At 45.3% G+C, this 15899-nt stretch overlaps 1 protein-coding gene across 2 annotated transcripts in view; it reads right to left on the reverse strand.

Moving 5' to 3' along the window:
* The window catches only part of ELL (elongation factor for RNA polymerase II), a 64829-nt gene that overhangs the window by 14541 nt on the left and 34389 nt on the right, over positions 1-15899 (reverse strand). For both annotated transcript variants that reach the window (XM_090026962.1, XM_090026961.1), the window contains exons 3-6: positions 12182-12303; positions 9995-10158; positions 6794-7047; positions 3026-3150 (exon numbers count right to left, since the gene is read on the reverse strand). In XM_090026962.1, coding sequence (XP_089883088.1) covers positions 3026-3150; positions 6794-7047; positions 9995-10158; positions 12182-12303 — 665 coding nt within the window. The remainder of the gene's footprint in view (positions 1-3025; positions 3151-6793; positions 7048-9994; positions 10159-12181; positions 12304-15899) is intronic.

The raw sequence follows: 15899 nt of genomic DNA on the forward strand, positions 1-15899 counted from the left end.
AGAAAAAAAAAAGGTGGGGGCAGGGTGCCAGGAGAACATGGCCTCTCCACAGGGAAAAAAGATCAAGATGCATAAAACCTACAATGCTAAATAGCGGCAGTGCGATCTCTTGCCTGCTTTCCCATGACTGTGCAAGTCATCAGGAGGAGAAGAAAAAGCTCCATGTGATGCCTGCAAGCATGTCAGGTAGGGACACTCGCTGCTTTATCATCTGAGGTCAGTCTGGATTCCATGATGGAAAGAGGACTGACTTGTGCTATTCTCTTAACTGCACATTTCTGCCTGGCTTCCTCGGTGGCCAGACACAAGTAATGTCACAAGCAACTGCTCCACCTTACACAACAGAAATCAGTCTGTGAACAAGTTACCTAAAAAAAAAAATTCAACACCTACAAGGTATTCAAGCTTGTGCTTAGAGGCCAAATCATCATCTGAAGAATTAGTTTCAGTTCAAATAGGTTATCAGTGGTCCTTCACACTTCTAAGGTGAAGTCCACCTTAAAGAAACTATTCAGTAAAGCAGACACTCAGCAGGTCTCTGCTTTGAAGGTGGTGGGAGGTGGGAAATATATCATATCCATCCAATTAGACTGCCTCTACGAGCTTTCCTGCGTACTGCTTAACACCGTGCAGACTTATGACTCAGTACTAGCCTCCACCTCCCAGACAATCTCTCCCTGCAACAAAAACGTCTTTACCAAAACCAAACCCAACACCTGCAGCTCGAGCACTGAGCTTTTGTTAACCTTGTCCACATGTCTCCAGGCTCTCTGGTTTCCATGAAGCTCTTCAGCTCCTGCAGTAAGTTTCAGGGAACATTAACTCTGCCCTACTTTCCCTGTATGATCCAGAGAACCCATGTCTTAGTCACTCAGGAAATAAACTTGACTGTTGAGTCAAGCTTCATTGTAGAGAAATTAACCCTGAAGAGGCTTTTTAAAACATGGTTTTCATGTACAGATTCTGCAGCCCTCTTCTCATGGGTACTAAGGTCTGATGCAGAAGCGAGAGCTCAACTCGATCGCAGCACAGTTAAATTATCTCTCTCCTTTCCTTAATGTTTACAAATTGGGAGGACTATTACAGAGGCAGCAGTTAAAACTCCAGAGAAACTTGTTTCTTTACCTAACTTGAACCTCTGATCACACTTAAGCAACACTTTAGACATGGAAGCTCACTAGACTCACGTTTGCTTCATTTTAAAGAGACTTTAATTTTAAAAAGCAATAATTTCAACCCAAACACAACCACGTCTCAGATGTGAATGGATCATCTCAGTCACGTGACAATTCCTTGTACAACTATGAAGGAAGTCCAGGACACTGTGTTGCTTGCTGCAAACTGTGCAACTTTCTCTGGAAGTCAGCTTCTCACTGAGCAGCTCAATACATTTGATATTGCTGTGTAAGCAAGTTAAAAGCAGCACTCCCACCCCGGGCTTCCCCAAAGTCTACCAAGGGGCAGAGCCGCGACAGAGTCCCTGTCAACACTCGGAAAAGAATTGACTATAATGTGGAAGGAAGGCTGGAAAAAGTGAATCAACCCAGCAACTATAACCTTAAAGAAATTCTTGATCCATCCAGAGTGGAGACCGAGCATGAAAACCAGAGAGTTGGACTGCTGCAAAAGGACATTAACAACTGGGATCAGGCAGCCCCAGAGACGACCATGGCACTCTGTAAAGCCCTACATCTGGTGCCTGTGCCCTTTGTGAATGTTTTTCTACCGGCTTCAACCCTACATGTTTTTTCCATTTTGTAGCCTCATTACCTGCATTGGCTGTGCAGGTCTTTGTTTGTACAGTTGAATACATCCTTTCCAGGGTTTATTTTTAGATCTCTGCATAACTGAATGCCACAGTTTGAGAAAAGGCAGTAAACACTGCTTTGACTAGGAAGAATCAACTTTTTTGAAAGCAAACTGTGTGGATAGTTGTAATTTTCCATTCAATTACAATTCAGCATCAGGGATGTTTAAATGAGTTACAACATACCCATTTGAGTTTTCCTAAGTATGCCAAAGAACATTTAGTGTTAGACTTTGTTAAACCAAAGTCTCATCTTCAAGCCAATTGTGCTTTCAAATCATGGAAACTGTTCCAACAAGAAGAGTTCTATTTTATGCTAGCCACATTCGCAATACAATAAGCCTCCAAAGAAGTCAAAGCCAACCTGGGTAACAAAAACAATAATTAAATACACGGAGAAGCCAGAAGGGGGGGACGCAAGCACTAGGGCAGGGCAGGGCAGGATCACAGGCCAGAGGTGGAAGAAGGATGTCTTTTTAACTCCTACCTGCTAGCAGCTCCAAATCTGTAAGCTTTACCTAGGCAAAAACTCAAAGGCTCACAAAAGCAGATGGGAAACAAAAGAGGTAGCAAGGATGGCTTCTAAAGGCTGCTATCAGATAAGGACATGCCTACAGGTTGGAGACATCTATCCAGACTGACTCCTGACAACAGAGACTAGACAGACGGACAAAAAGGCTACTGCTGCAAGGTTTGGGGTACTCTGTGAAGGGCTGCACTGCCTTGCTAGCTATAATCTTCGCCCACACAGTTCATATCATGACTGAATCTCAGCCCCATTAGCCTGAGGGCGACTCCGACACCTGTGTGACCTATAGCACAGCAACACACAAGGGATACTGTTATCAGCACTAAATCTATCAAAATGACACTTGAGAAATCAGTGTTAAGACCACTGAAGCATCTGAACATAGACAAGGCCCAGGAAGAGAAAAACTAGGAGCTGCCCACCAGCAAGAGAGGAACATCTATCTGCAGCGCGGAAAACCGGCCATTGAGCAGCATGCTGAGAACGTGGCTGCTGAGCCGATGTGGGGAAACAAGGGTGGAAACTACAGGCACATTGTGCAAGATCCAGTGGCCTAGATCATCAGCCTGTGCAGCTGACTCCATTGGGGCTACACAGACCAGTACCAGCTGCACTAGTTCAGCATGTACATGACAAACAACTCAGGGACGCAGGCAGCAGGAAACAGCAGAGAGCGTGGGGGAATTTACCGAACAAGTATCCTCTTCAGTAACTGCTGATCTCCTTCGGAGTAGCCAGGCCAGTCCTTCTGCACCTCTCTGTACATGCAGTCTTTCAATGTAAAAGTGCTGTCCTTGGCACTCAGATTTGCCACCTAAAATGGAAAAGTAATTTGTAGGACACATTAAGATTTGGTTCTCAGTTTACAAGAAATCCAAGACTTAAGAAAAACTGCAGCTGATGTCCCATAAGGCAGAGTAACAAGCGCCAGCAAACATCATGTTAATACCGGCTTCCACACTCTGCACCAAAACTTGCCTTCCCTTTTTTACATGGGTGGCAGGACAATAGTTGAACATTTACTTACAAAGCACACAAATTATGGATATACAGATGCAACACTGGGGTCCAAGTTGAATAGTCATTTGCCATTTTTAATGTCTAATCATTGACGCTAAATGCTCAGAGAAGCACTGGGAAGCAACCCTGCCTCCAGCAACGGGCAGACAATTTATCAAACTGCCCAACACCCAAGACGATGCAGCTGATACCAAAGCTGTGAGGGTCCAAGCAGTCAAGTGCTGCCACAAGACAGACAGTACCTAGCTGGCAGAGAAACAAAGTTAAAACTAAAGATGCAATATTCCTGCAGGGCAGTGAAGAGAATGCTTTCCTAGTACTCTGTGAGCACCCCGATATGTCTGCATGGGGCACGGTTAAACACAGCAGAACAGAGAAGAAAGAAACCAGTTCATCTCCAATCAGGAAGATGGTGAAACAGAGCCTTGTACTCCTAAGCTCTACAAAGTGACCCCTCATCCCACCAAATGCAGCCTAGGAGGCTTTTTATCCATTTTGTCAAATCCTTCCACAGAGATTTCTTTCATTCAGAGGCAGTATTTGGGGCCTGACACGAGACTCTGCTGGGACAAGAAACAAGCCAGGATGGGAACAACTTAGAGCTGCCCACCAGCTTGGTCTTTCAATAATTTTAGACTGAAAGTCGGGCTGAGAGTTGCAGTTGACAGCTCATCTGGAGGAAGGTTAAATACAAAATTAGTAACTCCACCATGCTGGGGGAATAAGCCTTTGGAACGGAGCAGCAGCAGTTTGCAAAGCACCTTCACGGCATCACAGCCTCTTCATGTGCATCACACGTGTCTGCAGAAAGGGAAACAGAGGTGCCAACACGGAGTGACTTGCCCGAGGTCACGCTGGAAGCTGGCAGCGCTGGGACTGGAATATCAAATCTCACAGGCTCAGGCCCTGCTCTGTCGTCAAGTACACTTGAAATTGGAAGCAGCTCTCTCGTTTAGTCAGTGGACACACTGTTTGTCTGGCTGCAGCTTCACTGCTTACCCACGGCTGCAATGGCTGTGTTTTAGGTGGTGTTTGTGCAATATAAGACTCCCTGACAACAATGTTTGGAAGTGTGCTACAAAATCATCCATGCACATCAAGTAAGGCACCCTCATAAAAACAGAAAGTACAGGAGGAGCAGGAAATATACTATCTATCTAACAGGAAACACCATGTCACAATCTCATGTGCATTTGCTTCACCACAGTTGAATGTGGCCTAATGTTTTAAGCCACTGTTAATTTACAAGAAAAAGGGTTCTAGGCAGCTAAATGCTGCGAAGCATTCCAGATACAAGAGATAAAAGCACGCAGTTATCAGCGTACATGACCAACACTTTGTTTTTCCTTTCGGTTCTGTCACTGTTCCAAAACCCTAAGCCAGCCAAGATGAACTTGAGTTCTGTTGTAAAGCTACCCAGTAAACATACCGAATATGAAAAATAAACCGAAGAATTTCAGCTTAAGAAAAAGCCTTCCTGATTAGGGCCCAAGTTTTTTTTCTTTCCTAATGCATCTTCAACATGCCAGACCCTGTAAAGAAGGGCTTACAATAGAGGTAAAACAGCTTCTCAGGACTGTCTGAACAACTTTGCACTCCAGCCAGACCTAGGTACATAGCAACTGTTGGGGCCTGGGCACTCCCCATCCTCCAAAGTGGTGTCTTCTCAGAAAATGAGACTGTTAGTCCAAAAAGCAGAAGTCTAGTCTGGAAATATGAAGCACAAAGGAAGTGGCAGCTGGGCACACTTGGGCAAGGCAGGGAGCAGTTGCTATATGAGAAGAGACTAGAAAAGCTAGGATTCTTTAGTTTGGAAAAGAGGAGGCTGAAGGAGGATATGATGAAGGTCTGTAACACCATGAAGGGTACAGACCAAGTGAACAGGGAACTGTTGCTCACAAAGTCCCAGAAGACTAGACCTCAGGGACACCCACTGAAATGAGTAGAAGATAGGTTTAAAACAAGAGAAAGTAGTTTCTCAATGCAATGCCTAGTTAACATGTGGAATTCATTGCCACACGAGGTGGCAAAGGCAGAGAGCATTGCCAGGTTCAGCAAGGGACTAGCCATATTCATGGATGACAGATCTGTATTTGGAGGCATTTCCCCTGGCATGTCTAAACCGACAGTGGTGGATGCCAGGGAAGGTCGTGAATAGGGGATAGACCACTCCACTGAGTGCTCTCTTTCACCGTCAGAGACAGGATACTGGGCTAGATGGACCATGGGTCTGACCCAATCTGGCTCTTCTTATGCAAGGCATTTCAACACAGCCAGCATTTGGTAGCTCATCTGGATTTGCAGGTGATGCTGAGCAGGGACAGTTTTACAAGTAGTGTTTCCAAATAACCCAGCTACAGTATTCTCTCAGTCATGCTGATGGTGCTGTGACTAGAGAAGACAGCAATCTGGTAGAGGTTTGTAACTATTCATAACACAGGATTTCCATGCAGAGATTTTGCAGCAGTCAGAAATGCAGGGGTTCCTAGCACTGTTCTTAAAAAAAAAAAAAGGTCTAGTGGATTAATATCCAGGGCAGGGACTTCACACCAGAGTGATTATCCAATTTAGCTAAAAATTTGTGGTGTGTCCCCGGGCAAGCCACTTCCCTTCTTTGCCTCAACCTGGTAATGCCAAGACATGAAGAGGTGTGCTGAAGGGTGGTGAACATGTGAGGTGCTTTGAACAGGTAAATGCTATGCAAGTCCTAAACACATTTCCTGCAACTCTCCAAACGGTGCATTCACCAAGTGAAAACACCAGGAGTTACTGAACTGATGCAATAGGAAGACAGCTTTGACGTCCATCACACAGGAACAAGCTTAGCAAGAAGCTGCCCGATCTTCACGGCTCAATGCTTAAATACAATTCCTTTATGATGAAAGCATGACTCGAGAGCAGCCCAGGGACCCCCGAGTGTGGAGGATAGTTTTCCCCACTTTTTATGGAAAATAGTGCATGTGCTTATTATATATGGTATATCTTTATGCATGTACAACAAGAAATAAAATGGAGACGGTTCACTGGTTACGACTATTCAAACTCAAAGGCTCTTCAGTGTTTATCACAAAGCCATAGAAGCAAAATGTCACAGTTTGGGACTGAGTGTCTTAGTCACTGCAGTGCAGTTTAAAGTATGCAGGCAACAGGAACTACTTGTAAATCTGGCCTTATCTGGTGGACGGAATTAGTACAGATTAGTTACAAACACTTAAAATTGAAAATGCTGAGGGACTTCTGCTGTGTGCCTAGCAAATAACAGTGACTTATGCCTTATCTAGTCAGTCAGCTCCTACTGGGCATACCCATTAAAGAAAATTAAGCTACAGCTTATCAGCTGGATAGACTAAGTATGTGCTAAGAGTAAAAGTCTGTCCACATAAATGACACCATATCTGTCTTTGCAAGTCAGGCAACTATCTAGGTAAGAGACAAACCTGTTGCAGGAAGCTGTCCAGCAAATCCTTGTCCTGCTGGGAAAGTCCATCCTTCTGCAATCTGAGAATAAGTTCAGGTTTCTTATAGGGCTTTAGTGCCAGTAAGTGCATAACCCTATCTCTGAAGGGTCTCTGGGAAATCGCACTATTGCCTCTCTTTATTGCACTGGCAAGGTTGATTGGTGTTGGGCGCTTCCTTGAGGGAACAGCATCGGACACTCCTGGTGCGGGTTTACGCACCTGAACCTTCTTGCCTAAAATGAGATGAAAACTCAGTGAACTGCAGGAGTCACCTTGGCAAACGCTGGACTTCACGACATGCATTTTGTACATAACAGCACAGAGCCCTGGCAGGCAGCAACAAAGGACAAACATACACCACCTAGGACAGATACTCTGCGAACTGGAAGAAGATTCAAGTTAGTCTTGGAGAAAGTAACAGGGAATTTAAAACCCCAGCACCCCACGCTGCAAACCTGGCTATTCTTGGCTTTAAGCTGCAGACTATATCTGGATCCTCTGCGTTTATCACAATTTTACGCATCTCTAGTCGGTGTAGCCAAATGTTTCCCCATGACAAGGAGTGTGGAGAGAGCTGCAGCAGTGGTGAGAGCAAACTGGTCAACGGGAGGCTCCCTGGCTGCTGATCTCAGCTAAACCACTTCTCCCGCAGATGTTTCTGCTTTTAGAACAATAGAAACTTTATGGGTCTGGCTCCCCCCTCCTCCCACCCAACAAATCTGAGGACAGGAATGGGGGCCAACACTAATACACTTGTCTATTCATCCACCAAAATGATCATTTTAATGTAAGAGTTGTTTCTATTTTTAGTAGTAATGGTTTCATTCTCTTCATGTGTACGCGCACACATTGGAGAATGGCTAGAAGGTTTTAAAAGGGTCAGTTCAAGTCCCTAAAGACAGCTTTCTCAATTCCATTTTAGGAGTTTTGCTTTTATTTATTTCCTTTTACTTATAGGCAAATAGATTATTTGTTCCAGCTACCACTTAAAGCCGGAACTTATCTTTTCACTGGAGGTCACTTGGAAGCGATGTGGAAGCTATGCTGCAATCACTTGCCAGAAGAACGAGCATTTCTCCTGCTTAAAAAAAAAAAAAAAGGACTGTTCCTTTATCCAAATGAAGGGATAGCTTTCAATAAAGAGCCAGATTCCTGGATTAATCTGAATAGGCTTCTGCGATACACAATATTCCAAAGAGTAACGCAGGTGGGATAACCAATACCACACCAAACCTTCTTTTATTCCTCAGAACAGCAATAGATATTTCACATATCACCATTTTAGAAGCAGACACAGCCATCTCACTTAAAAAACCCTCACCTTAAATTATACTGGCACAAGCAAATTCCAGGCATTTGCTGCCAGAATTTCTGGAGCTCTAACTTCAGCTTAGCAGTACTCTGCTCTTTGGAAGCCGTATTTTCAACTGAGTCATCTAAAAAGACGCTGGTGCCTGTGTGCGATGTTTGTTTATTCTACCAAAATGCTGGTTGCATAATTTTAAGTCACCATTTCCTGGGATCCGATTACAAGTTTGATGCAAATACGTGAGGTTTTTTGATTTGTGATGTTGAGAGACGTCATGAGAACAGGCTTGTCAGATTTTCCTTGTTTTTTGTCCAAGTCAGGAGCACTAAAAAGCACCCACCATTTTTGTGGCATTTCATTTTATGGCTGAAACCAAGAGGTTTAGAGCTGCATACCCAGACTGCGAGTTAAATCAAGGCACCCAGAGAGGTACTCAGAAAGGTATGTTCAAGAGTTAGGCTACCATACCAAACTGCATTGGCTCATCACAAATATTCCATGCTTAATGCTGAATGCCTTTCACTTCTCAGCTATTGTTGTTTGAGTGGATACCACACATTACTACAACTACACATGTATGCAGAAGTACCACCTCCATTTTTTAGCTAAGCATTAAGAAGCCTGTCTTCTCTCCAGCCAGTGAGTTGCATGCTGGTGGTTCCTGCAGGCCTGATGCACAGGGTATCTATACCCCTGAGCTGGGGAGCAAGACCACCAACCTGCTCTCCTCCTACTCGCACTCCCCTGTCTACACCACACACACCTGACAGGCTCCCATCATCTCACTGTGCCACCCCTTGCATGGCTGCACCTTCATTTTAAATCAAGAGGAAAAGTTTTGGTAGGAATGTTTGAGAATCAAAGCTTTATTCTCACTTGCTTTCTTGGAATCTGCTCTCTCACTGGCCCAACAACTTAAGCTACTTACTGCAGTGCTTTCAAATACTAAAAGCTAAACAAAACGATTCTCTACTGTACAGGAAATCAATGCATTTCCTTCCTGATTATGATCTTGCATCTCAGCTTTGAGCGCTTGGCTCACAAAACAATGAGTCCGGCAATTCTACATTCTGCAACTCACCATTCTCTTTGCAGACATCCTCCGAGGAGCCGAGTCACTGGAGCACATGAACCATGAGAAAAGCCAGCTGCCCCATGGCAAGGCCTGTTTCTGCATCACCCCAGTTCTACCAGATTTTGACAATGGACACGTCTGCAAGGATATGAGGCCCTGACAAGCACCTCCAAGCCTCGGCGTAGAGCTAAACATAGGCCCTGCATTGTTTTGTTCCTCAGTTAAGCTTCTGTCCTCAGTTTTCAGGACAGAATGGTTCCTTCACGGGCTACGGGAGGTATAAGCGCTTAATCCCTTTGAATGAACCTGAACATTTCATGGTTCTCCTATAAAGGCACAAGTGTGCCCAGGGGCTGGAAGAGCACTCATGGTTCATATTCATATGCTTGGGTTTGCTAGCCAGCAGCTTGCCAAGAAACACTGGTGAAGCAGTGCAGCAATTTGCTCCCAGGGTCACTGAACAACAGAAATAAGGTATGGGCTATAAAAATTCTCAGCAAGCAAACTGCACAGTCATCTGCTGCCACATAGGAGCAACAGGACTCCCAGTATCTGGTGGGTAACGCTTCTACATTCAGCATCTTTGCCTCTGAAAAGTCACTACCAGTAAACTAGCGTGAAGGTACCAGAGCTGCATACACCACCACCTGCTGCTGCTAAACAGGAAAGGACTTGAGGAGATACAGGCATCTGCTTTCACACCACTTGCAGAATCCAGCCAGGAACGGACAACACATCGACATCCTACCTGCAGGCAAAAACCAAGCGCGGCACTTTTAATCAAGGTGCTTCTTACCCATGTATCGCCCTCCAGGTTTAATGACTATTGCACTTCGGCTGCGAGTTTCCTCCTCAGCTTGTGCCATGCTCTCCTTTGCCTTCTGATAGGAGTCATCAGTAGCGCACACAGTGATTTTATCCTGTATGCTTCCAAGACAGTCCAGCTGGATATTCCCACTGCTGCAAAAGAAGTGTGATACCAGATGCTATCAAGACTGAAAACAGACACACTTTTGTTGTCTTGTATGTGGTATTGAGTACCTGAAGCAGTTGTGCAGATACAAAGTCTTTTGTCCAGTAAATAAACTGATATATTCCATAGAACTACATTAACACCAGCAGATTCTCCGCACATGCAGAGAAGTTTGACAATGCGAGCTGCTGAGTGTGCGTTTCCCTCAGCCAGTTGATAAAGAAATAAATTGCACTCACATGGCTCCACTACCCACCTGAGCAGCTCAGAATACCTAACGAACAGCACAACTAATATTCCTAGAAGATATTAACTCCATTCGCTGTGCTGAAAGTGAGGTTTAGAGAGGTTCAGTGACCTAAGCGTGCTCTCTCAGAAAGCCTGCAGCAGATCTGGGAACTAGCCCAGCTTTCTGAGCACCATGTCCCAAGTGCCCTACCCATGAGACCATCCTTCTGCACTTGGCATTTCAGCAAAATATATTCAAGGGCAAACTTGCTTCTCTAGGAGCTAATGAGCAAAAGCTGAGTTACTGGTGTACCTGAGGGGAGTGACAAAACAAAGTTCACTGCCACTATCTTGAAGGTTTTTAAGGCCCGGCTCAAAGCCCCGGCTGGGATGATGTAGCTGGGGCTGGTCCTGCTTTGAGCAGAGGGTTGGACTAGCTGCAACTTCCTGAGGTCCCTTCAACCCTCATTTTCTATGATTCTCTTTGTTTGCAAGTGCTTAAATTCTTTCCAGCTACTTTTTCCTATCACTTGGCAATACCAATAGAAGTCTCTCTCTCTAGCATTTTAATGTTACAAATCTGGTGGGAAGCAACAGGGAGGGAAGATGTTTAGAGATACTTGGCTCTTGCAATCAACATAAGAGTGGTCTCTTGGTCAGACTTGCTATTTACTCATTGCTCAGTGCCTAGCCCCATTTCCAAGATGTCTGTCTGCAAAGGTTTGTTCCCAACTGTGCATCTGCCTGTCCTGAAGGCAGAGCCCTCCTTCATCTACATTGCTCATGGGGCAGGGGCATGTTATTACTCCTCTCAGCCTTTTTAAACTGCTTTTAGTCTGGGTGTGCCTCCAAAAGGGGCTGGGGCTGGCTCTGGTCAAGTGTTCTTGCAGAGAATTTCAACAGATGGGCCCCAGACACAAGACATCTCAACAGCAGGCTGTTGCCCATAGCAGCCACCAGGATTTTTACAGCTGACTTCAGCAGAGCAGAGACAGGGCAGCCCTGGGAGGTCCTGTAAATTCCACCTGAAAGTTTCTGGTGAAACTGTTTAAACCAAATTGTACGGCTGCCCATCCTTGCAGCAGAACTGCGAGAGTGATATGGCTTGAGGGTTCATGCAGGGAGGATCACAGGCAGTGGCTTCTGAAACAAAGTTGGGGGCAGCTATAAGGATTATTCAGTGGGCACGTATCAGTCTTTGGGACTACCGATTCATGTCAAGCGGGATCAGGAACAGCTGGCTTTGTCTAAAGCTCCTGCACTGCTGCCGCTGGCTTGCTGTGATGGGAGCAAAACAGAAGAATTAACCTGACTAATGATCACCAGCATTGTAGCAGCCGTGTTTTCTAAACCTTCCCCAAGGACAGCTGGTCAGTGTGGTGGGTTAAAACACAGCCAGCCAGCCTGTGCTAGCACCTCCACTGACGCTGCGGCTGGAACAGCAGTGACTGCAGAAAGCTTCAAGGAAAGGAGTCCATAGACACAGGCTGTAGAGCAACAAAAAAGCTTCCAGGATATGAAGTTGGATATGACCTAAACATACAAACCATGACAGCCAGAGAAACAATGTTGGGTGGCAGAGAAGTTCTTCTGTGGATGTTTCCTCATACACCCACTTGATTTCCCTCAGTAAAAGCCTCTTTGAAAAAGGCAAATATCATTTAGGGCATACTTACACTTCCCCTTAGTCCCCATAGGAGTAAAGACTTCATTTTAATGACAGGCTTGTGGGCAGGACAAGGTAAAAGGAGACAGATCCTCCTCACCTGGGGTAGTACTCACCTGGATACATACTGCTGGATACAGTCGAAGCTCCCCTGGGGGCTGTCCTTGCCAATATTTGAAAGGTAAAACGTAAACGATCGCACTTCTGTTAGGCAGTCAGGCCTGGGAATCGTGATGTGCTGTTTGGAAAAAAAAGTACTAGTTAGCTGGATTGTGCACGGCCACACACTTCTTTCATTAGCCACTCTGCAAGCCACTAAGCAAGAACAAACCCTGGGAACTGCTGCAGAGGAAGGCAGAACCATTCCAACCAAGAGGAGCATTTGGCAGCATCTTCAGTTGGCAGCTGTTGCTTCTCTGAATTCCCTTTTCCAACTACCTATTTTCTTCAGCTCTGCAGTACTAGGAAAAGATTAAGTCTTGCCTTGATCACAAGAGGCTTAGGAACACACACACATATATACATATATACATATATATACACATATACATATATACATATATATATATATATGCCTGTTTGCTACGCATACAGTAGGGTTTAGTGCTAAGGACAAAAGCATATTGAAATTTGCTAGTAAATGAAATCTAAGGTAGCAGTTGGCTCTTTAAATTCTGGTTTACCACAGCAAGCAGCAATATAAACACGTTTAAGGAAGGTATTTCGAGAGAGACACTTCCTGAAGATCCTACCTTGTCAGCACATCTGCACTAGAAAATGTTGCCAACACAGCTGCGTTGGTAAAAGCCCCAACGCAGCAGCAATTCTGAATCAATGTCACCGCATCAAATACTTCAATAGGGTACACCAGACAGCATTTTGCTTGGTGCTAGCCCTTACGCCTGGCAGAATGGTGTCTGAACTAGAAGCAGGAGGGCCTGCAGATGCTGAACAGAGTGGCATGTGTGAACCCCTGCCCCTCTCGGGAGGCTGCACCCTGGGCACTGCCATTCAGCTCATTAGGTCCTGCTTTTTGGAGAGTGCATAAGCTCCCTGAACCTCGCTGCTGAAACTGGGCTTCTGAGCAGCCAAGACTGCAAGACACACAGGGTGGGAAGGGAAACCAGGGGGACATGGCTCTGTTATCAGTGACGAGGGCACTCCCTGAAGGGACAGTCCTGCTTCTAGGACCATTTGTGCACTCTGTTAGACAGTTACTGGCTAAAAAGCAGAAGTAACCCCAAGAGCAAGAAATGGGAAGGTCTGCCAAGCCCGAGCATGCAAAAAAGAGCCAGGACTTTTGCTTTCCTTCCTGTTCAGGGAGCTTTAGGCTTTGGTTGTATTTAAACACTTTGCATCTGTGGAAGACTAGAGGCATTTAAGGGAAAAAAAGTCCCTTTATTTTAGGAGCTGGGACTCGAGCAAAATTAAGTATACATAAAAAGTGCCCAAAAAATTCAACTGCAAGCCCAAGTGGCCTGGCCCTTGAGAGAGATCCTCACTTTAAACAACACTGCCCACTTCTCAGAGGACAGAGAAAACCAGGAAGACTGAACAAACACATGCAAAGCCACATGCCCACAGAAGTGAAAGACAGACAAAGGAAACGGGAGTGAGGAGAGACAACAGGTCAAAAAGAAAGCTGCACCTGTGCCAGAGGGCAACAAGGCAATGCCCACCTGCCCATCACAAGTGGAGGGGAAAGCAGTGCTGGTCAGCTGCCCACCCACACACTCCCTCCTGCTCAAAGCAGGCATGCTAGTATCCCCTGTACATTGAATTGAAAGCATTCAGGCCAAGTTTCTTTAAAAGTCGTGAGCCAGCACCAGACATGGTGCAATGCAAGTCACTGGGCATCATGACTGTTCTCTTTTAAGAGGTTATAATTCCCCAATGAGATTTCAGAGCTCACATTGGAGCGTGACCCTGCTGCTATATGAAATATTTAATCGCACATTAAGCATGCTTTGCAGACAGCTGTATGCACATCTCCAGTACCAGCCTCTTTCTATTCATTTCCTCACTGGTAAGAGTCATAGGTTAGTCCCACTTTCCTAGCACATTCATTTTTAAATAAAAAAACCTGCTGCTTGGCCCTTTCTTGTGGCTGTTCAGGACCCAACATGGAGTGGGTCTCTGGGCCCTCCCCCCAGGTATGAGTGCTGGAACAGAGAGGGAAGCCACACAGGAATGAATGGACTCTCCATCCTTGGAGGTTTTGAAGACCTGGCTTGACAAAGCCTTGGCTGGGGTGATCTAGTTGGGGCTGGTCCTGCTTGGAGTAGGGGGTTGGACTAGATGTGACCTTCTGAGCGCCCTTTCAGCCCCCATTTCCTCCGATTCTTTGAATAAGTATGGCTGTCAAAGTGAGCTACTGTTCCAGCCTGTATCACCACACGTGCACACAACGCATACATTTTACATCTATCCTGTGCCCAACTGACAGCTATTTATGGCACATAGTGCTCTATTTTATAATGGCTCGAAGACTTTCCTGGTAGAAGAGGCCAAAAGAAAGGAACTCTGAAGTGTTCCAACTGCCCAGGAACGTAATTAGAAGTAAGGCACAATATGCACAAAGGTTAATTTTCAGAACAGGCAGGAACTGCTTTAGGAAGCAGGGTTTGACCACGTAAGTGCAGCATTCTCCATTCATTCCTCCCCGAGCATGGGTAAATGCATCTGTCCCTCATTCCTAAAACTCGGTTTCCTCATTTCACAATAGCAGGTAAACTGGAAACTCGACTTCACACACAGAAAACAGCTGAGCTACCAGGTCAGAGAGTTGGCAACTGGCTTCAAATGCACTGGTTCTCGTGTGGATGTGTTCCAACTATCAGTAGGAAGACACAGATCAACTCTTGCACATCAGCGGCTGTACTGGGAGCCTTGGCCTTCTAGCTCATTTCCATTTGCCCGTCTGTAAAACAGGTTTAATTCTGACCTATTCTACAAATGAGCTGAGGATATTTAAAGATGCAAACTGCAAACAAAGGGCTCAGGATTAGTCCTTTCTACAGTTTGTTTCCTCTTTCTATATGACTAACTCAATGCTAGGTGAATGGGTGAACAAGCATCTTCACAGAAAAGACGTATCAAATCACTCTGTCCAAGCAGAATTGCTCCTTATATAACACATTTCCTAGTGTTTTGTCCAATATGCTAGTACCAGAACACAAATTAAACGACCTAATGCAATTTCTTACACTAGACTCCTAGAGTGCCGGGTTTGGGCACTTTTGTAGAATCTCGGTGACCGTTACAAAGCTGGCTTCCTCAAGGGACACACTGAGACAGAAGTGACAAAGTCTGCAATTAATAGCGATGTTAAGATCTGCCTCTTTCAGTACTGAAAAGCAACCTAGGCAAATCAACAGCATCTAGGAATTATTTTTAGATAAGGCAGAAGGCCTCTGACCACCCAGTGGTACGGGCTTTAATGCAGCCCCCTTGCTGGTGTCCCGTAAGTGCTATGCCACATAACCACTGATGCTCAAAAATAGCCCATTCACAGATGTGACTTTTGTTCTCTATTATAAGCAATCGTTCGAAACACACTACATAGATGAACGGGAGTTTCAGCTTCACACACTTGTGCCAATGCAAGCCCATGCCAAGAAGTGGGGAAACAATGGCACGTTTCCAGTGAAACTTCTGCTTACGCTTTTGTCAGATATGACGCTTTGATGCAACTTAAGGAAACTTCAGGTTTTAAATAATCTAAACTAGTTTCTTAACCCTGTTTCTCTACCCTGGCTGGTCTTCCTCATTAGCACCTGCAAATCTGACCCAGCCGTACGCCTTCCTGAAACAGAAAGGGCTCGAGCCATTCTG

Source organism: Crocodylus siamensis, chromosome 14 (assembly GCF_052110815.1).
Source record: "Crocodylus siamensis isolate JL-2025a chromosome 14, ASM5211081v1, whole genome shotgun sequence".
In the NCBI taxonomy this organism is placed as follows: domain Eukaryota; kingdom Metazoa; phylum Chordata; order Crocodylia; family Crocodylidae; genus Crocodylus; species Crocodylus siamensis.